This window comes from Myiozetetes cayanensis, unplaced genomic scaffold, assembly GCF_022539395.1.
Source record: "Myiozetetes cayanensis isolate MyiCay16 unplaced genomic scaffold, myiCay2020 scf5-8, whole genome shotgun sequence".
NCBI classification, from domain to species: domain Eukaryota; kingdom Metazoa; phylum Chordata; class Aves; order Passeriformes; family Tyrannidae; genus Myiozetetes; species Myiozetetes cayanensis.
The window spans coordinates 49,407,018-49,429,064 of record NW_026087742.1 but is presented as its reverse complement, the minus strand read 5'-3'; the positions used below and the strand labels follow the sequence as shown (position 1 = coordinate 49,429,064).

Sequence of the window (22,047 nt, the reverse complement as noted above, 5' to 3'; positions counted from 1 at the left end):
TGATTTATCGCTAAGAAACACAGACTCTGCAAATGGAAAGGGCCTAAAGGGTCAACTAACACATTCTCTTGCCAATGATTGTCAGTGCTTTGCCAGTCTACTTACAAAAGAAACTTTAGAAATAAGGGGTTTACTACTTTCCCTTGTGAGGATATTCAACCTCAGAGAATACTCAATTTCATTTTAACTTTTCATACTCTGTTGCTTGGGCAAGCATTTTTCCAATCTGATCCCTTTCCTCTGAGGCTTACCTCTTTCTTCCTTGACGAACAATTCTTCTCCCTTTCACATGTTTGCATATTTCATAGCATTTATGTATCTTCACTCTTAGACATTAATACCCCACACATACACATATTTTTTCTACCTGTATCCTACTCCTTAGACACATTTGTTGCTCTTCTTATGGCTCACTCCTGTTTGGGTACATACTTCCACTAGGTGGTTCCCAGCAAAGAAAGACTAAGCATTTGATTTATCCAGCATGAATGCATACTAAAAATTGGACAAGGGAAAGGAAAATAACTTGTGTTCTCCGAGAACATAGCAGCTCTGAAAGAACGACTAATCAGACTGTTTTGTGTGGAAATTAGATGCCATGAGATATTCTAGCTGCTATAATCTAAGGATAAAGCTTTGGTCTCATGATAAGCTTTCTGTCATCCTGTTATCTTACAGTGTCCATGTTAAACTGAAGACAAAACAGTAATGCATTGAAATATATTGCTTAGGCTACTGAAGTGTACCTCAGTGGACTTAAAAGATGATGCAATACATTGAATGCTGGTATTAAATCTCCTGTAATTTCTACCTGGTTTTTTGTTTGTTTGTTTGTTTTTTGTGTGTGTGGTTTTTTTTAACTTAGATAACTTATTAATGCCTTCTATTTGTTTTAGCATCACTTAAAGGTTCAGCTCATTTTTTAATCTGCTTTTGTTTATCTATTTTTATGTTAAGCTGAATCAACTCATAATAAGTCAACTCAAGGTTAATTTCTAAACCCACCTTCCCTGTATCTTCATTAATTAATAAACACATACTTTAAACAGCATCTTTAATCCCTAAAGTATCCCTGAACAGACAGGTCAGAGAAAACATGGAGAAAACATTTATTGGCTAATATACCTCCTCTGTGCCTTCCATATTAGATTTTCTGTAATGACTTAGCTCCAAGTAGTATTTCTCTTTCTAACTGCATAACAGAAATGTATATATATCTAAATTCGACTCTGGGGCTCTATAGCAGATTGCCAAATGTATTCTGCAACTCATTGTTTTACAGTCTTTCTCCCCAGTGCAACTCTGACCCTTAATTGTTACTAGTTTACCCATAATCCCCAAATCCCTTTTTAAATTCAATGACATTAAAGTACATAGTTACCACACTTCTTCAACTTTTGCCTTCCTTTTCTGAAGGTATCAGTTTTTTTAATACAAATGCATTTTGCAATGCAGTTGTTATCCATCCATAATTCCTTCATCCTTGTAATAGCTGGGAGCTATTACCCCACTTTGTTCACAAGGCTGCTGGTATTTTCATACAAACATTTCAGTTCTTTGTTTTATTGATAACTCATTTGGTTTCTAGTTTAGGAACAATCCTTTCACTAATTATATACCCTAGTTGAATACCACCTCTCTGTCTATCCTCAGATATTCCTTTATCTTTTGCAATGCCTTGATGTATTTAACTGCCCTCCTCCTGTGTACTAAAGCCAGACAAGAAGATTACAGTCACTTCCAACTGTCTTCCCTTATTCCTCAGTTTAAGGCTCTTATCTTTTGTTTGAGCCTCACTCCTAGGAAGTCACTTTCCCAGATATTCTAGTGGAATTTCAGAAATCTCATTGAAAGGGAAAAAAATCAAAATGTCAGCACTTTGGACATATAACAAATATAGTAGATATTACCTTAAATTCCTTCAAAATTAGGAAATTTCCTTTGTTTTTCTTACAGAGGTAACATTGATAGCACTTAAAATATTATTGACTTCCAGAGGAACATTAATAGATATGAAATAGGTTGTAGAAGGTCCAGGTTGATTTCTTTTCTTTAAAAAGCATTTTCTCCCATTTGTTGAGATGGCCATACAATTTACAATTCATTATTCTAACTAGCAACTAAATAATAACAACATGGCTTATCTACATAAACTTCTGAAACTATGAGAATATTTATGGAAACATGGGCTCTGGAATAAAATAAATCAACAAATTTACTTTTTTTTTTGGATTGGCAATATGACCTTGTTATAATTTCCTAGTATTAGTGGCAATATAAAAATAGAAGAGAAACATATTCACTGTAAAAAAAAGCTTTTTTTAAAAAAGAGCAATTTTAGGTATAGCACAGCCTTTGCCTACCTTATTACTAGAAAATGAGACTCGAGAAAGGACCGTATTATTCAAAATATTACTAGATTTTGGGTTCTTTCTGATAAGGTTCCATGTATGCGAACAATAGCCCTTTGTATTTAACAATAGGTAAGGAATAACAACAGTAAAAATCATCCTGCTCTCTGGCTGTTTCTGTATATCGTGTAGAAGTTGTTTTAATCTAATGTGTATTGTTGCATAATATCCCCAGGCACTTTCAAGTAAAAGCTAAAGCTGTACAGAAAAGCCAACATTTTAAATGGGTCTTGTCATTAATGCTTTATTAATTGCCCCAGGCAATGCAAACCCAGAGCTAGGCAAGCTATAACAATATGACACTTTAAGGTCAAATCCAATTCCTGCTGTGTTTTATGGAGTGGGCCAAATATTGAGTTAACAGCAGGAAAGAACAATTTATTGGGCTTTTCTCCATCTCCTGATTATCTGATCTAAATTAAATCAGTTAGGTTGTTTTTCTCTAAAAACAAAACACCTTTTGTCCACTCAGCTTCAAAGGATCTTTGATTGTTTCTGTTAGAACAATAAACTTTAGTAACATCTATTTATTTACACTGTACCTAGTATACTGAATATAAAGAAATTAAAATATATAAATATAAAATAAATATCGCATCCTCTTTATCCTTACATAAAACAAAATACCATAAATGAAAATGCACATTTGTCTATTTATTTGATATATATATTACCTTCACATCTGAGGTATCTCTTTGGCTGTTCCTCCAGGACCTGGCTACTGAAGAGAAGGTTCGATCTGGGTGGTCAAACTTGCCATCATTTGCATTTAGAAAGAATGTTGTAAAGGGCTCCTGTAGTTAATGAAATTAAGACAGATTAAGAAAACAGTACAAGGAATCATGCAGCAGGTTTCTGTCAAACTCCAAATATGTTTTGCAGATCAAAATACTTCATAAAGGCAGAATTAAAGTAAAACATAGCACCTCATAATTATATGTATGCACGGGTATCTGCACTCAACATCTGAATACATTTATTGGCACTAACACATTTTGCGGACACAAATCTTGAGTTCTCTTCCATAAGACTAATTACCTACCAGTAGCAGACCTATGTAGCTTAAATCCAGTTCACAATGACTTTCTACTTCATTCAACCACCATTAACACATTTTGTGTTATTTATATAACTGTGCTTTGTTCACCCCTTGTATGTTGGTATGTCAAAATAAAACCTTAAAAAAAATCCCACCTCTTAATCTTCCTTTTCACTTAATTGAAAGGACCTCAGTATGTTCCACTTTGCCTCATGGTGTGCAGAATGGCTCTGTGGCCATTATGAGGCAGACTATGGTTACAGGAAATCCAGCTTCATCATTACTTTGGAGCAGAGAGAGAATAAATATTTAGAGTCTTTAGTTTTTCTAATTCTATCTGAAACCATGATCCCAATACTTGCTAAGTGGAAACATCTACTAACTTCTGGGGAGGAAGAGTTCAAGTCTTAGACAGTCTGCATAACCCATTTTCGTGTACCCACATTCCACTGCATGGAAGGGGTTAACAGAGGACCAAATCTTTATTTGACCTGAATACTGAGATCATTGCCAGCTCCCTGGTTTTCCAGCACCACTTCATTGCTCTCTTATTCAACTATGTATTTAGCAATATGTCTACATAGATGGAAGTTGCTTCAACTATATATTTAGCAATATGTCTACGTAGGTGGAAGTTGCTTCTTCCTCTTTGCCAAAGTCTCATGGGGAATGTTTTAAACAGAGTCCCTTTTATCAAATTCACAACCAAATTTACTTCCTTGAATATCCTGATCATTTGGAAACTTTGTTAATCAAAACAGTTCATCATCAGCAGATTACAATTGTTACTAAACTATTCATCTATTTTTTGAATTTTATTCTATATATTCTCTGTTTACTTTTCTGAAACTTTTGAGGAAAGCAGAGAACTCCTCCATTAATAAACAATTTTTTAAGAAATGATGCCACATTATACCTATTGTGTGTAAATTACTCGAGATTAAAAAGAATTGAAGTAATTCATATTTAGGTAGCATTTAAGAGTAACTAAAATGTACATAAGGAAAGTATGGAGGCAAAGATAGTGAAAAAATCCAAAAGGAAGAGGAAAATAAAGGAGGGAATTCAGACTTTCAGAGACCCTTGTTTCTTTATCTTTACTCCATATCTTCCCAATTACACAACAGTCAACACAGGCTACTTTCTTTCAAAGAAAAACCTCTACATTTTTTTCTCTAAATGAGAAGCAATGGGATAACTCTCTTACTGACATCATCGTATGTCAGTAACTTTTAAGTAGCTTAAGGGAATTATTTATATTTGAAAAAAGATTTCTTCTTCTTCTTAACTTTCAATGTCTATTGGTGCAAATATGGAATTGATTTCATTATAATAATGCAAGACATTCTACTGCTAATTAAATGGTTGAGGTTTTTATCCATATTTTTTTCCTCCTAAAATATTAGGAATTTGTTTTTAAAGTATAGATTCAAAAGAATATGATCTCATAAATATAATTTCATCAGTGTACTCATTCCAATCAGAGAATTCTAATATGTGTAAATAATTAATTAAAATAATTGAATTTAATACAAAATCATCACAGTATAATTTCTTATTGGAGAACCCCAAATCCCATTGCAAACAATGACTTTGTTTGCACTCATGAATACTGAGAGCTAGTGATGAGGAAGAGATTTATAATTTAAACAGAATATTAAAATTTAACAGTAGCTCAACTAGGTGAGTAGTATAAACTACCATCATGAAATGAAATATTGAAAGAAAATAAATTGAGTTTTTATCTATTCAGATTTTACAGTGCTCCATATAGTGAACTTCATGTAAAATATAAATGAAAATGTGTATGCTTCAGACCCAGAACTATGAGATGGAAAACAATATACACAGGAATTAGATTATTCTAATTTACCCTAAAATTCTATTAATATTATAATTCTAAAATTAAATTTACAGGTTTTTAATATTACAATTACTTTGGTTTTAACTGAATTCCTCCTCCAAATTATCTGTATATATTTGCAATAGCAATTATGCTATTTTTGCTAGCTTGCCCATACTGGAAAACATTATATGTTGTTGATCTGAGTACAAATAATTTTTTTTTCTTTATAAGATACATGTAATTTTTGTGGATATTATTGTGGAGTAGACTGTGGATCATTGCTGAGGTTCTGAAATCAGAAGCAGTTGATGGATTTAAAAAAAGCAGAATCCAGAAAAACTATGTAATTACAATAAATTATGTAAAAATATTAATCCAAACTTCTATGACAACATTATTTTAAGTATCTGAGACAAATACACAAAAGCAATAAAATTCATAATCGAGGATTAAACTTTTAGTAGCTGAGCACTACAGGGTGCCCTATTATACTATCCTGCCATGGCCTGTTGTGCCTATCTTTTTGGATTTTTAATCCGTAGCAGAAATTCAGAGCTTTCATTGGCTTTATCTCAGACCTCTCACATAATTTTAAGGTAATTTTTATTCTCTGGGAAGTCAAGTGCTTATAGTATATAAATATAATTCATATCTGTATTCAATATACTCATTTAAATACTGTTATTCTATGATACCGATTACTGTCATTTCATGTAAAGGTTTTGTTGTGGTGAAAGCTATAAAGCTGCACAATGTTTTCATTATAACTCCATCTCACCCATTCAAATATTCTGAATAAAATTTATGCCTTGTTCACTGCCAACAAGAAGAGAAATTTGTGGGGTGCTTGATTACCTTGAATACAAGCTTGAGCTTTGAGAACAAGGAATTTTTCACTTCAATAGCACTTCTCTCCCTCCATTCCCTTTTAACAGTGCCCAGACACATTCGAATCATTATGGTGGGAGTAGGGGAGGGAGGAGGAAGGGATGTGTTCATTCTAAGACATCCTATGTCAAACAAAAATGTCTTTTCAGCCATTTGTAAGAGGAGAAAGAGAGAGTATGTAGGGATTTGACAGAGTGATGTAGACCTTCTGTCTGATATATCTATGACTGTCCTGCTCAAATATACCAAAAAGACTCAGATTCAATTCTGTTTACCAGAGCACTTCCAGTACTTCTCACCTTTGAATCTCACTAAAACCTGGTTTAAACTCAATCAGACCTGACTTATAATAAATCCAGAATTTCTTCTATCTTGTACAAATATTTAGTCATTGCAACAGAAACTGGAAAACAAAGTTTTTTGCCAATTATTCTCTACAAACATCTTGACTACCATGTTGGAGAATCATGCTCCCTAATACTGATCTCTGTTTCAATAAAGATGCAACTGTTCACACAAACATAACTTATTCAACAGCAACTACTAAGAACATCCAATTGTACCATAACTCTATCCTATTTCACCTCAATGTTGATATTCACATTCTACATGATTCAAGCCAGAATTCATTCTTCTACCTTTCTTTTTCCTTCTGTCTACTTCTCAGGTCAAGTCACTGGAATATATGGCATTCTGACATAGCATTCTTGGTTTAAACCAAGTGCATACAATCATTGGTTTAAACTATTCTGCCTTCTGCAACTTAATATTCACTGCTCCAGGTGGAAATGCACATGAAGAAAATGCCTCTTGAACGAGCCGATAAGGTCACCTAGCCATACACTATGAATATTCAATTTCATTTACAGAAAAATTGAACCATGTCAACAGAATAATGCATCCCTTTCTAGAATACTTTTTATTCTGTTTGCTGGAGCAAACTTGTGGGTGATGTTTGCTCCTACAAAATAAGTAGAATTTCTTGGGATTAGATGTAAACATGTGTAATAAGCAAAAATGTTTAATCATGGTTTGATTTTAGTAACACCTTAAAGGAGGTAAAGGTAATATTATATAAATAATGGTTCTCTGTTGCTTTTTAGCATTATTGTTAACCTGTCTGAACAATATGGTATACTTTCATATTCATTATTTCTCTCTGTAAAGTATCTATCTAATCATTAATATACCCTTCAACTTTGAAAGAAAGCTGATCACTTCCAAGAAACAGTTGATTTTGGATATAAACCTATTTCTGGAGATCATGCAGGATTCACTTGTAATTATAGCACTAAGTATTTCTAGGCTGTGGCTCAGTTCATGTCTTACAAAGCTATTTAGAGGATTGTTGCTTGTCCTTTCAGAATTCTAGCATGAAGTAGTGGTCTAAAATGTACAATGGAATAGCTTAAATAAACATGTGCAGGTAAATTAAGAATTACAATTTCACTTCACATAAGAGTGTGTGCTTGCAGACATGGCAGGGGGGCTGTAGAGAAAGAGGGTGTATGTATTATCTTGCTTTGTTAGAGATTCAAGGTCAGCTGTATAATCGTCAAAAGGGACCACAACCATTATGATATACGGCCTGGTGAGGTATGACCATTGCTTATCCTGAAACTGCCTAGCGTTCCACAGAAGAGAAAGGAGCATACATGGACTTGAACAACTAACTCACAGAAAACAGAAACAGAATCTTTTTAGATGCACTTGTAGCTCATAGCACCAATTAAGCAGTACACCCTATTCTATTAAGTGCAATGAAAGGCAGAAGAACAGCAATTAATAACAAATTTTTTGTATTTGCTGTAGTTACCAGTAGCTTGAAAATATATGCTAAGCCATTGTTGATTTTTTGAAAACATAATGAATAGGTCACTTTTAAAGATGGATTTTTAATGGACACTCTTAGCATACAAAAGCACTCAAGAGAAAGCTGTACTACCAGTGAAAAATTTATTAGTGACTAAACAGAGGTAGAGATTGATGATATCAAAATCAATTACGCAGGATAGAACTGATGCTAAGGCATACAATTATCTTTTAAAACACTAGCCTGATATGTGTATGGTTTTTGTGTGGCAAAGTTTTGGTAGTGGGGGGCTACAGCAGTGGCTTCTGCCAGAAGTTGCCAGGAGCTTCCACCATGTCCAACAGAGCCAGTGCCAGCCAGCTCCAAGACAGAACCATCGCTGGCCAAAGATGAGCCTGTCAGCTGTAGTGCCAGTCTAGGACAACATACTTAAGAAGAGTCGGTGGAAAACCTGCAGAAGAACAACACTACACAGAGGAATATGTGAGAGAAAGAACTCTGCAGACACCAAAGTCAGTGCAGGAGGAGAGGGAGGAAGTGCTCCAGGTGTGAGAGCAGAGATTCTCCTGCAAGCCTGTGGTGAAGACAATGGTGAAGCAGGCTGTCCCCCTGTAGCCCATGGGGATCGACCATGAGATCTACCTGCAGCCCCTGGAGGACTCTACACCAGAGCAGGTGGATGCCTGAGGGAGGTGACCCCCTGGGAAGCTTTTGCAGGATTTGTGACCCTACAGGGGACCCCACTGGAGCAGTCTGTTCCTGAAGGACTGCACCCACATTAGAGCAGTTCATGAAGAACTGCAGCCTGAAGGAAGGACTCACTTTGGAGAAGTTCACAGAGGATTGTCTCCTGTTGGAGGGATCCCATGCTGGAGCGGGGGAAGGGTGTGAGGAGACCTCCCCCTGAGGAGGAAGGAGCAGCAGAGACAATGTGTGATGAACTAACCACAGCCCTCATATCCCATCCTCCTGTGTGAGAGAGGGGAAAGGAGGGAGAGAATTTGGGAGTCAAGGCCAAAGAAGAAGGGAGAGGAGGGGCTGAAGGTGTTTTTAAGATTTGGTCTTATTTTCTCATTATCCTACTCTGATTTGATTAGTAATAATTTAAACTAATTTCCCCAAGTCAAGTCTGTTTTGCCCATGATGGTAACTGGTGAGTGACCTCTCCTTGTTCTTATCTCAATCCACAAGCCTTTCCTTATATTTTCTCTCTCCTGCCCAGATGAGGAGGGGAGTAACAGAGCGTCTTTGGTGGGCACCTGATGTGGAGGCAGAGCACACCCACCACATCAGATAAAGGAAAGGAACAGAGGGAAATATGAGGCAGTAGGGAACAGATTATCACAGAATTGATTCTGAAATATGATATTAAAAGCAATGTTTTGAAGACAACTGACAGAAACCAGATTGCACCTGTCAAAGCCAAAAAGCAAGATGACTTTTACGGTTTTGTGGCAATTACATAATTCTCTCTATATATATAAACTTCAGAGTGGCTGAAACTTCCTTTCCTACTGCAAATACTGTTTCCTCCAATTCTAAGACCTAGGCAAGCAGTTTCTCTCCTTGGATCCCCACTACTCTATATTGTTTTGTTCTGCTTCTATCTAAACTATCTCATTCCTAGTTTACTTTTTGTCATAGCTTTTTTTTCTTTGCTTGCTTATTTTCACTGAATTTCTCTTTTTGCTTTCCGTTTTCTTTTATGCTTTGATCTTCTCCCATGATTTTAGATTCCACGCCTCTCTTTCACTCTCAGTTTGTTGTCACTTTCTACCAAAAGCTTTACTGTAACACATCTTTTCCCATGCATCTTCTCTAATCTCTTAAAATGCTGAAAAAATTTTTCTGTGTGAATTTCTGCATCTCCTAATGTCTAGTCCTCTTCGTGGACTAGAATGTAATTTACCTTTTTTTACACAATATTCATCACAAACTTATACTAAAGCACTAGTTTAAGAAATTCACAGGCATGAAATATTATTTTAACCCTCAGAAATCTTACCTAGCCCTACCTACCACCTTCACTGGCACAATCCCTTAGGATTTTTTTATCCTTTATTTTGTAGCAAAAAATCTTTTTCTAAGGATCACTATGACTTTATAATTTTTTCCTCTATACACATTTATTTTCAATTATTTATTTTGGGTTTCCATATGCAACCTTATCCAGACTCATTGTATTATTTTCTTTTTTTCCTTTTCAAACTTTCCCTGCATCTGTCTTCCTTCACTTCTGTTGTCTACTCCCATTAGAGATTGCTTTTCTGTGTTGGTCAACCATATTTAAATAATCTTAAAGAACGTATGCAGGTGTGCTCCTGTATTTAAATTCTCTGTTGTTTTCACCTTTCCATTTGCATCCTCTTCTCTGGAAAGCACTGGTTTACCTTTTCTGCTTTTTATTCTCACACATACTGTTTGCTCTAACAAACATCATTTGTCAGGTCTATACTGCCAGGCCATCAAGACAGAGACCTTGTTCTCTTGCTCTTTTAGGTCAGAAGAGAAAGAGAGCAAGAACGTCTACAGTATTACATAAACAACAGTAGTAAAAATGACATTGCATTAGCCTATACAGGAAATGAATACTCCTTGGTGTGTTATATCTTCAGCCTGTAAGCGGACTTTCAGGTCCAAGAATTTGCTGCTAAGCAAAAGAGGATCTTTTTTTGAATAGCAGCCAAAATTAACAGATAAACCTGCAAATAAAACTACTGCTTTTAATATACTTTAAGGCAACAAACAAGCACATGTGTGCCATAAAATATATTCACAGTACATAAATAATTTAGCAACATTTATAAGGAATGCAGTGAACACCCCACATAGGAGTGTAAACAACACTTAGTTTCCCATGGTTTAAGAAGTATATCCTGAACTCACAGACACATGAATTCTTCCCTTCTGAGCAGAAAAAAAGGACATATCTAATGGAAGCTGAAATGAGTGAAAACTCAGATATCGAGCTTTGTGTGACTCTGTTTTGCTTTGTTGTGTGCAAAACATGCCTAGAATACACCTTATGCAACACATTTTTATTGGCAGGGTGTACTTGAAGTTAAGCTACTGCAAAATGACTCAATTTTTCCTTAATTCAGGTTTCTCTGTGAAACCTTCAGTCTCTCATCAATGCTCTTTATTCTGTAAATCACTGTGATAGCACGTAAACCGAATTCAGATTCATTCCATCTTGGAAGTTTGGTCCCTTTCCCTAGATCTGATTTTGGTGATAAGACTTAAGCATGACGTTTGCAAAACTGACACAGTAGTTGAAGTTAGAACCCACAGTTTTACATTTCTGAAAACTGGAGAGATTCATTGAGTAGCATAGTTCTTTTACATAAAATATTCCTGTTTGCTGCTTTAAGATAATTACATATTCTATAATTCCCTTCTCAATTTGACAATTTAAGGTTCTTTTTACAAAAGGCTTTTCTTTAATGTTGTATACATCTGTCCTTAGCCAAAAATAATAAATGAATACATGAGTAGTATCAGATTTCTCTATTGTCTGGAGATATTTTTTTAGGTGGACTTAGTTTTAGATGCATTTTTCTCATTGTACCACAATAATTTTGTGTTTAAATTTCTTTCAGATTGTTTGGGTAGGAAAAAACCTCTGATCACTACAAATTATATTGTGATATATAGTATATCTAGAGAATTTCTAAGTTTTTAAGGTAGGAAAGAACAACGAGATTTTGACAGAAAGTTGCTTTCATTTAAAAAAAAAAATTGAAACAGTAGCTAGTGACAGAAAAGATGCTGTAGATAAAGATTTTAATTATAACCAGGATCCAGAAATACTTACAATACGAACAAGCCAAGCCAGTGTAGAAGTAGATGTAGAGTAGTGGGTGTTGTAATGATAAGGTGGAGTCTGATCATCTTCCCATGTCTCATACCGTTCTGCATAGAAGACTGCTCTCTTTGGGTTCAAAGCACCAATAGGCTGCAAAGTGATAAGAGGTCAAACATATTATCAGCTGAAGGGCACCTATGTCATAGGTTAATTCTGCATTAAGATTCACTACACAGGAGACTCTGCAACCACACTCATTCCATGCTGTAGTAAACCTCTAGATTGCTGTAATCATAGAATTTATTTTCAAAGACTTTGTGTATTAGAAGTCTTATGAGTTTCCTTATTTTAATTGACAAATATAAGTGATCCACATCTGCAAACTTTCAAGACCTTCTTGAAGTATATGTTGTTTCCCAATTAGTTCAGTAACATTGTTCTAGAAATAGACTTCTAAAACTGCATTTAAAATGCATTGAGGCCAAACTAATATTTCTGTTGCTGTCATTCACCATAATCACACAGCTAATGAAAACTGACTTTTGCTCACACAGGATACTTAGTAATGCGCAGTTCATGATGAAAAGATTTCATGTAGAACTGCTGATGGTGTCTGGTGATCCTAAACAGAAATACTTAAAAACCATGCATAGTCCTCAGGACTGCATATACTTTCTGTCTGAACAAACCCACGTTTTACTGAGCAAAGTAAACAAGCTTTGTACTTGAAAACAATAGAATTTGGAAATCATTCTCAAATTCAAAGTCCATTCTGAGCAAACTTAACAGACAATCTATGCAAATTAGGTAAAAACAAAATATATGTAAGGCAGGAATAGTAACTGTAGGTTTTGATGCGGCTACTTAGGGAATACATGCTTTTATGATTTTTTAACCCACTTTATCTCAGAATTTTTTTCAAAATATACTTGTTATTAAGTGATACAAAAGTTACTTGGATAAAGAAAATACAGATTTAAGCTTCTGAAGTAAAATTAACAAAATACAGAGTTTACTACTTAGAGGAGAGCACACTTCCACAACAAATAATTGTGTAAACTTACTATAATTTTTAGTGATTACTTGATTTGAAATAATCAAAAGTTTAATTAGGATTGATATTATTAAGGGTATTAAAACTTGAAACAAAACATATACACAAGGACATTGACCCTTTTCAAAATGCTAAAATGTATTCTTGCATTTTATTCAACCGCATAATTTTTCTAGTGAATTAAAATCCAAAGTATTTTGGAATGGAAATACCAGTACAAAGTCAATACTGGTACAAGACTGGATGTGGTACTTAATGCCATGGTCTAGTAACCACAGTGGTAGTGGATCAAGGGTTGGATTTGATGATCTCAGAGGTCCTTTCCAACCCGGCTGATTCTATGATTCTATGATTCTATGAAATCAGTGTATTTCACTACACTACATATGTTAAGTAAAAAATTTTAAATCTACAAGCATTTTATTTCTTCAGCACTGCAACATTTTTTGTGATGGCTGTTAAAAAGTGTGACATAGAACATGATATTTTCTGATTTAACAGTTTAGAGCTTGTTTTTAAATAGTAGTGTGGTGAACACTTACATTTCAAAACTTTATGATTTCAGTATTTTTCACTTTAAGCAGTTTGGATGCTTAATACTTTGCTGTGTTGTGGAGATTTTAATATGTTTCTCAAATGTGTAAAATGCATGAGTAATCCCAAAGGATCAGTGTTATCTGGTGCAGATTGCACTGCAAGACCTCACAAAACATGGCTGAAAAAGAATTATGAGCCATTCCCTAGCACTTTCCGGCTTGTTTCCCAACTACTTGAAATAGAAAAGAATAAATATTTGCATTTTTGTTGTACCTTCTTTCGTTACACATCCTGCCACTGTCAGAAAACACACTGTCATTATTATAGCCTTTAAGTTGCCAATATATTGAAATGATTGTTCAACAACTTCCTTGAAAGACTGACTTATTAAAAGACATTCTTTTCCTATTAGACTAACAAACTGTGCAGATATATGTACACTTTGCTAAATTATATCAGGGCTCTGGGTTGCTTTGGGGACTGGATGGAACCTGCTGACACCACCCTCATTAAGGTACTGTGCATCCACTTCTCTGGCAGAACAAATTCCAGTCCCAACTGCACATTACAAGAGCTAAAGCAGTAATTCACACCCTAATCTGTTAAAAGGAAATGTTCACCCCCTCTGAGAAAGAAACACAGAATAGCAGATAAATCGGCAAGATTGTATTTGGTAATGGAGAAACACCCTGAGAATATTTTTACCTCCACTATGAAGGCGCATCTTACCCTGTGCTGCAGTGAATTCTCAGGCTATGGAAGACAGAGACATCATCTGTCACAATATTATTGTACATATATATTTGAAAGTGCAGTAGAAAACGAATATGGTAATTAATGCAAGATTGAAAATATGGAAAACTCCTGGCCTTTCAAAATATATTTGACGCTGATTAGAAGTCTTTCATCAAACAAGCTATGTATTTTCATAATTCACTGTAAATTAACTACAGTAACAAGACCTGTGAGGCACAATTGATACTCAAAAAATAATTACAAGGTATTTTATTTTATAGACCAGTAACATCTTAATGATGCTTTAATCCATACATTTAAATAACTTTAAAAAAATATATTATATATATGGTTCCCTTTATATAAAAAGGTGCTTTCTCTCAAAAATTTGACAATGATTTTCAAAGTCACATAAAATACTAATGCAAACACAGCATTTTGTTTTCTAGGTTCTTCAATGACAAGTGTTATATTAATTTAAAAGATAAAAGATATAAGGATATACAATGGTGCATTCCCATTTTCATGTAAAAATGCCTGCACAAGTAGGTAAAATAATCTACCTTCAGAAAACACATGTTCAATTGTATTAAATGATAAACCTGAAAAGTTGTATTCTTCATCTTCATTCAATATTATTTTCAGAGTTAGAATCTATTTTTTCTTTAAATTAGGGTTTAAAGGGAAGGAAAGGGAAGGGAAGTAATGGTAACAGTTCATCCCTCAGTGGATTTTCTGTAAAGACTTTAAATCTCAGTTGTACAAACTAGAAACTAAACAAGTTTTACTCTGACAAGGCATGTGTCCTGCTAGATGACAAGTTCTACAGTAATGGTAGTCTCTCACATTTCCTGAGAAATGTGTAGGGTATATACAGTTTTGGCCACTTTTCTACAGCTTTACTATGCCTTTCTCAGCCCAGAAGCTCAGCTATCTTGCTGAGCTATCTAATATCGTGGCTACAAAATAAGGATAAATTTTGTTTATGGATCAATCCCTCTACCTTCACATAATGGAAGAAAATAATTTTATTTCCTTTTCACTGAGATTATGATGCTGTGGGCACTGATTAAAATGATTTGCACAAACAATACAAAGGCAAAGCTCAATCCATATACTGTGTCTCAGTCCATATCTTAACCATAAGACAGTTACAGAAACTGAATTTGAGTCAAATAAATTGTTCTGAACATTAAATAAAAAATTCTTTCCATAATGTTTCATAAAATGCTTTTTCAAAAGACACCATTTGTCTTTTAATTACAAAACTATCTCTGTAAGGACTTAATATCAAATAGTATTAACTTTCCATAAAATGGTTTTATAGTATATTCTTTACTCCAAACAGATAAAACAACTCACTCTATGACAATGCCTATTCATCCACTTCTGATGTCCTAGAAGCTGCTGTTTGAGTTTATTTTAGATTTATTTCTTCCATTCAAAAATAAAGTAAGTATTTACTTTGACATTAAAACCACACTACTATTAATGTAATTCTTTTTTTTTACCTGGCTAATCTCTTTAGACATCTGGCCTTTGAACAAGTGTATTGTCAATACATCTTGTGTTTATATCCACTGGACATGTTATGTTAGCTCATGTAATATTTACCGTTTTGCCAGCTATCTTCATAGAACTACATTCTCTCATGAGAGCAGAAGTGAACACAGCATCCTGTTTATCTAGCCACTGCTTATCTTGACTCTAATTCCTGCAGCAGAGACCTTATCTGTTTATCTTTTCTATTTTCTTTTTTTTTTTTTCTGTAATGTAATACACAAAATTTTGGGTGAGTATAGAAGAAGTATTGAATGTGGCTTTATTTGGGTCTGGTTGAAAATTGACTGAGCTTTTCCTGACTGCTTGCTTTTTTATTAAAAAGCATCACTGAACAATAACCTATAAGTAAGACATCTTAGGACAGTACTTTAAACTTAAAAATAAATCGAAATTTCATCCAAATTTGTAAACAGCTTTTCTTCAGTGTATTGATATTATGAGCATATATCAATAATATCAGAGTTCTCGCAGATAACTGAAACTCTACTGCAGTTTCACTCAGTAGATGAACTTTTTTTTAAGAAAAGCAAGTGTTCAATTCAATAAAATAAATGAGAATTAAACTAGTTTTTCTTTTGATGTATAAGGTAAAGATAGAAGTTTAAGTTACAGAAGCTGATTTCATTTTTCCAGTAAGTGGCTCTTAATAAGCCCATAAACTCCATTCCACAGCATATACATTTTTGGAAGTATTAAGTGTGGTTGCCTTGAAATATTCACACTTGGATGTGTTCATTTGCATTATTACATTTAGAAGCCTTGGGGCTTTATCACTTCCTTTTCTTGAAAAGGCACAGTAATAAGGAAAAGTGGTTATGCTTATCACCACCCATCAGTCAAACGCCTTCTATATTAACAAAACATAATTTTTTCCACTCTGTGAATGGGCGTGTGATGTTTCATACACATGTCAATATTAGTATTACTTTGCCTGGTGAAGAAATCATTTTATTTAACAGGATGTATGACTGGAAGTAAATGAGGAGAAATTCCCCTTTACACTTTAATGAGCAGGGACAATGCAGCATGTCAAAACCATGCGTTCACTATAATTTAGGAGGAAAAGTAATACAATTTTATACAAACAAACTATACCACATTTTAAGTGTGTTGAACCCCACAAAAAAATCAGTGTACTGTAAGGGCTGCATACATGTTTCCTGGATTAATGTTTGACATCCTAGGTATTCTTCCAAAGGAAATCTCAACAAAGAAGAAAATAAGCAGATCACCTGGTGGACTGATAGTGAAAAGATAATCTATGTATCTATGACAGCCTCTTTCATTAGCTTTTGATCCTGTCAAACAATAAATATAACCTTTAGCCTAGTGTATGTAATGAATAAAACTTGAACCTACATTGTCTAATCAAATGAAAGGTCCAATATATCTCACTGTTACAGCACCTTCCATGCCTACGGACCCTGATTTTAAATCTAAAATTATCTATGTAAAAGGAAAAAAAAAAGCGCCTCGATAAGTGAATTTTCAAACACTTTAAAGAACAAAGCAGAGGAATTTCTAGACTAATATTTAAAATTAATTTTCCTGAGAGAACAAACAACATTTGGATGTAAAAATACCACAACAAGGAGCACTGTACTAAACTAGAATAAAATGATATGGAAGGAAAGGACAAGTTACATGTTCAAGATGGCTTTACAGAAATGTAAATATTTAAGTTTGAGCTAAATGAAAAAGGCATGTTTTACTCTGTTACTGAGATTGTAAGCAAGCCAAACACATCTAATTTCATCTCCAAAAAACATATAAATTGCACTTGACTTGTATGGTCACTTAGGAATTGTGATATCCCAAAAGTACTGTGTCATATTTTATACAGAAAGCCTAGGAACAAAAGATTAAAAAAATTTAAAAGCATTGCTGTCAATTATCAAAACTGACATTGGAGCTTTGTATGAAATTTGAGCAATAATACACACAATAATTATTTTTAGAAGTTAGATTTAGCACCCACATTTAACTACAAAAAGTACTTTAAACCAAGGAAACAAAGCATGATAAGTGATTTCTCTTTTAATTTAATTCCTTTTATGGGCTATGCCATAGTGTTAGAATTCTAAATAATTTGAGAAGATGGTTTGAGGAGTATTAATTACTAAAAATCAACAACAGAGGCTTTGTGAAACGAAGAAGGGCAAATTTGCAGGGAGACAAGAGGTCAGGAACTGACAAAGGAGATTTTATTCATCAGCAGTTTAGATGGAGGTTCTGATTTGCCATCAAACCTGCAGAAACATTTCTCCATTGCACGGTAAAATCCAACAGAAGGAAGTGGCTCCTCATGGAAAGGATACTGTGTTTGCCTGCCCCCGAGGTCTGGCTGAGGCTTCATAGCACACCCTGGTTCAATAATGTGAACAATAAATCACTAACTCCTGCTTTTAGGCACCAGGCTACTCAGGATTCACCTCCCTAACAAGGAAAGAAAGGGCTCACTTGCAGTTACAGGACAATATTGAAAATTAAAACAGAATTCTCAGGGAAATACTTCAGATATGTTCTGATTTTGAAGATTTTTACTGATAATGCAAAAATTGAAACAGAACGCAAGTAATGCATAACAGCCCAAGTGGACAAAGTAAGGCATTTCATACTAATTGGTCACTGCATTTTAAAATAAATCATTGATCTATTTTTCCTTTTAAAACCATGGTGAAATGAAATCTATTGGGTGTTACTATAATGAATACTGGAAAAAACAGATAATTACAACCCTTTTAATCTGAGGGATTCTACAACACTTTAGAGATTTCACACGGGTTTTCTCACACATCCAGGGGATAAATGCAGCCCAAACACTGCCAGAAAGGAAAGACCATTTTCCTATACTAGTTCTTTGTAGGATTGTTTTCAGTGGCCAAAAACCTAGCTTTTCCAGAGGAAACCACTGATGACTTTCGGTAAGAGAATACAGTTATCAAATTGGGCAAGGAAAGGGGCACGTTGCATGGATTCTTGATGGAAAGTAAATAGCCATGGACTTGATTTTACATTTCCTTTCAAGGAGAGCACTAATGAAAGTGCAGTGATACTTAATAAGCTATGCAAATGCTAATTCCATAATGAGTCTTTACTAACTCATGAGGAAAACCTACTTATGCAGCTATCACATTACTTCCTGTAGCAATTACATACTTTAGTAAACTGCCATAAAAATTTGGATTCAACTAAAACTAAACACCTAGTGAAGGACTCATGAGGCACTGTCTAATCTTGTTGCACTTCACCACACACAGTGCTATTAATACTTGCAAGTGATTCTGAGAGATTTTGAAAAGTGCAAGTACCTTAATGAAAGGTTTATCATTCTGAACAACTCTAAACCAGCATATATTTTATACATGCTAGGGAACAAGCCAGTGTAAAATAATCACAGGTGTTTATTTAAGTCACGTCTGTGGATCTTTTATTGTTCTTGGCACAGATTACAACAGTGTTATGGAATTGAAAAACACATTTGTGAAACATACCTAATATTGTGAAAGGTTGGAAGTTTTACATAATCTAAGGAAATTATCAGCCTTTTTGTTTCTATCTGAGGCATACTGTGCATGTATGTAAATTCTGGGTTTATTTACTTATTTATTTATTTGTCTAAGAAAAAAGGGAGAAGAAACTTAGGTGTCTCTATCTGCTATTATTCATTCAAGTCCTACTCAAATTATTTCTGATGTGTCACAAAAGCAGGCTTCTGGGAATGGTTACAATACATGTGGAGGTACTGCAAGCGTACTATTTCCGACAGGGATGAGACTGTAACATATCCAGGGCAGGATGTCTCCACTGCTCCACAGGATGTGTGCTTGCAGAGAGACGAGGAAAGAAATCCAGACTTAAAGTAGAAGTTCCAGAAACATTAATGACTAACCAATAGCAGAAGGGAAAGAACTGGCTGAAGCACAGGTGTGTGGAACAGGCCTTGGGGGTCATTTTCTTGTCTTCAGTCTCACTTCTTAAGTCAGTGAGTCACAGCTTCTGTGCTTTTGAGCTGTGCTCAATTTGTACAAGCAACTTCTCCCTCCTGTCTGATGAGCTGTGGTAAGGATGTAAAAAAGCTGTCGCACTCAAAAAACAGAAACCTCAGACTGGGGATTTTGAAGGACTACCCACCTTCACTGGTAAGATAGTGCATACACTTAGTTGATAGGAACCAGGAATGATACTTCCCATAACTTAGTTTCAAGCCCTGTTTTTTGTCTTTATTTTAGCTGGCCAAAAGTAGAGCCCCTCCATATGTTTCTGCTATTCTCGGCCAGGACAGACCTTCTCTCCAGTCTGTTGACACAACCAGAGTACCAGAGTGGGGTATAGATGACAATGTGATCCTATTAGAGAAACAAATGCTAGGGAATTTATCATTATAAAGCACTGAAGTCTGGTTGGAGGGAAAAAGCCCAACAAATGAAAATAGGGACCAGATACTTCAGGATCTAAAATACAAAATACTTGTTTACTAAGCAATTATAAAACCAAAAGGAAGTGCCACTATTACATTAGTATTCTAGCCACTGCAAAATAAAGTGAAATATTAGTCTAAGTTTTTTATTTCCAAAGGATTAGCTTTTATAAACTAGGGGAGATAATTAGTGAGACTGAGTGGTTTGATGCAATCACATTCCATAAAGCAGAAGGTACAGAGGAGTACCTGGATTTGGAACCAGTTGAGTCAGGGACATGGAAGTAGCATAATGCAGAGATTCACTACAAAATCATTCTAAAATAGAAAAGTCTATTTCAGACTTTTATGAGTTTAAGATAAAGACCTTCTCAACCAGACTATAAATATAAAACAAAACCTCTTCCTTAAAGGACTGGCTGACTGTTTTTTAACAAAATTGAAGCATACCTTTGAAAGATCTCTGAAGTTGCCTGGAAGGGTCAGGTCTAACTCTTCTGATTCATAGTTTGTTAAAACCCAAGGAAATACAGGGTATTGGTTCAGATCATTGTATGTCCGTCCTATTAAAAAGAAAGTTTTAAGAATTAGAAACAGTGTCTTCTTCTCTAGCTGGAAAACAATCTCGTGGTTACATTTGTTGCATCACATGTTCCCAGTTCCCACCACTTGACAGGGTCAGGTATAAATCTTACAGACAAAAGCAGCCATTTAGATGCACTTAGGTTGAATCAGAAGTCAACACAGAAATCAACATAATATAAAGAGCACAGTGTCTTTCAAGATCAGCTAAAACGCACCATATGCCAATAAACATTTTCTTTTTATATTTCCATTAAGATATTTTTATAGCATGACTGCAGAAATTTAAAAAGAACCAGACTATTATTTTCCTAGCAACTTTATGCAGTATCATAGCTGGCAAAGATTAAATGAGATTCCAAACAGCAAGGGACTAAATCTGAGTTTTCAAATCTAAGTCTATCCTAGATAGTCCATATTAATCCATCATTCCCTGTGGCTCTTCTTCACTGAAGAAGTGGTGAGATTCCACTGCAACTGTGAAATCGAAGTGGTAGAAGCCATGTTTGCTTTAACACTATTTTGTAATCACTTTGAAAATAAAAAACATTTCTCCTCCCTAAAAGACAGAGCTGACTGCCCCAGGCCACTCTCTTCAATCATGAAAGAAACCTTACTATCATCCCAGCAGCTCAAATATGCAAAAACCAGCTTTAGATACCATTTCAAAAGAACAACCTGCAACTTCAATGAACTGAAAAATATGAATTTGTCACCAAGAAAAATGTGTTGGGAAAAGCAGCTATTTCTGTGTTCTCTGGTATTTAGTAGAATCTAACATTTTACTAATAACACAAATGAAATTTCTTAGTACAGAACTATCCACCCTATGAAAATGGTGAGAACCACACAATATGCAACATGAGTCTAAAAAAGCAAAATCCAGTCATAAATATGAGAGAGTGTGTGTGTGTGTGTGTGTGTGTGTGTCTGTTTATGTAATATAATTAGCAGACTGAAATAATCCAGGTTAACAATTCCCAGTCCTGCGGCAGATTTACAGCCTTGTTTTACTAACTGCTTCCTTGCAGATCCTGGACAGATTCCTGGGGTACAAAACCCAGCACAGGAAAACACAGGCTTCCTTGTTCTGAGTTGCAGTTGCATCTCCACAAAAATCATTTCTGCTTTAATGAAATGTGAAACTTTCACTGCTCTACAAACCCCTTATTTTTTCAATAGAAGTTGCTGAACAAAAAGTGTGTTTCTATTTTGTACATAGTTTCACTGAATACAGGAAAAATGCATATTGTTAATAACTGTGTGTCCTCATTTTTAGACTTTGAGCACATAGATGTTCACAAGAATATAAAAAAAATAACTGAGGTGCAGATACAACTTTGACAAAAACGCA

General features: G+C 34.8%; 1 protein-coding gene across 4 annotated transcripts in view; it reads right to left on the bottom strand.

Moving 5' to 3' along the window:
* Window positions 1–22,047, bottom strand: part of NBEA (neurobeachin) — a 470,259-nt gene that overhangs the window by 66,178 nt on the left and 382,034 nt on the right. For all 4 annotated transcript variants that reach the window (XM_050332434.1, XM_050332435.1, XM_050332438.1 and 1 more), the window contains 3 exons: window positions 20,562–20,674; window positions 11,812–11,952; window positions 3,086–3,205 (listed from right to left, as the gene is read on the bottom strand). In XM_050332434.1, coding sequence (XP_050188391.1) covers window positions 3,086–3,205; window positions 11,812–11,952; window positions 20,562–20,674 — 374 coding nt within the window. The remainder of the gene's footprint in view (window positions 1–3,085; window positions 3,206–11,811; window positions 11,953–20,561; window positions 20,675–22,047) is intronic.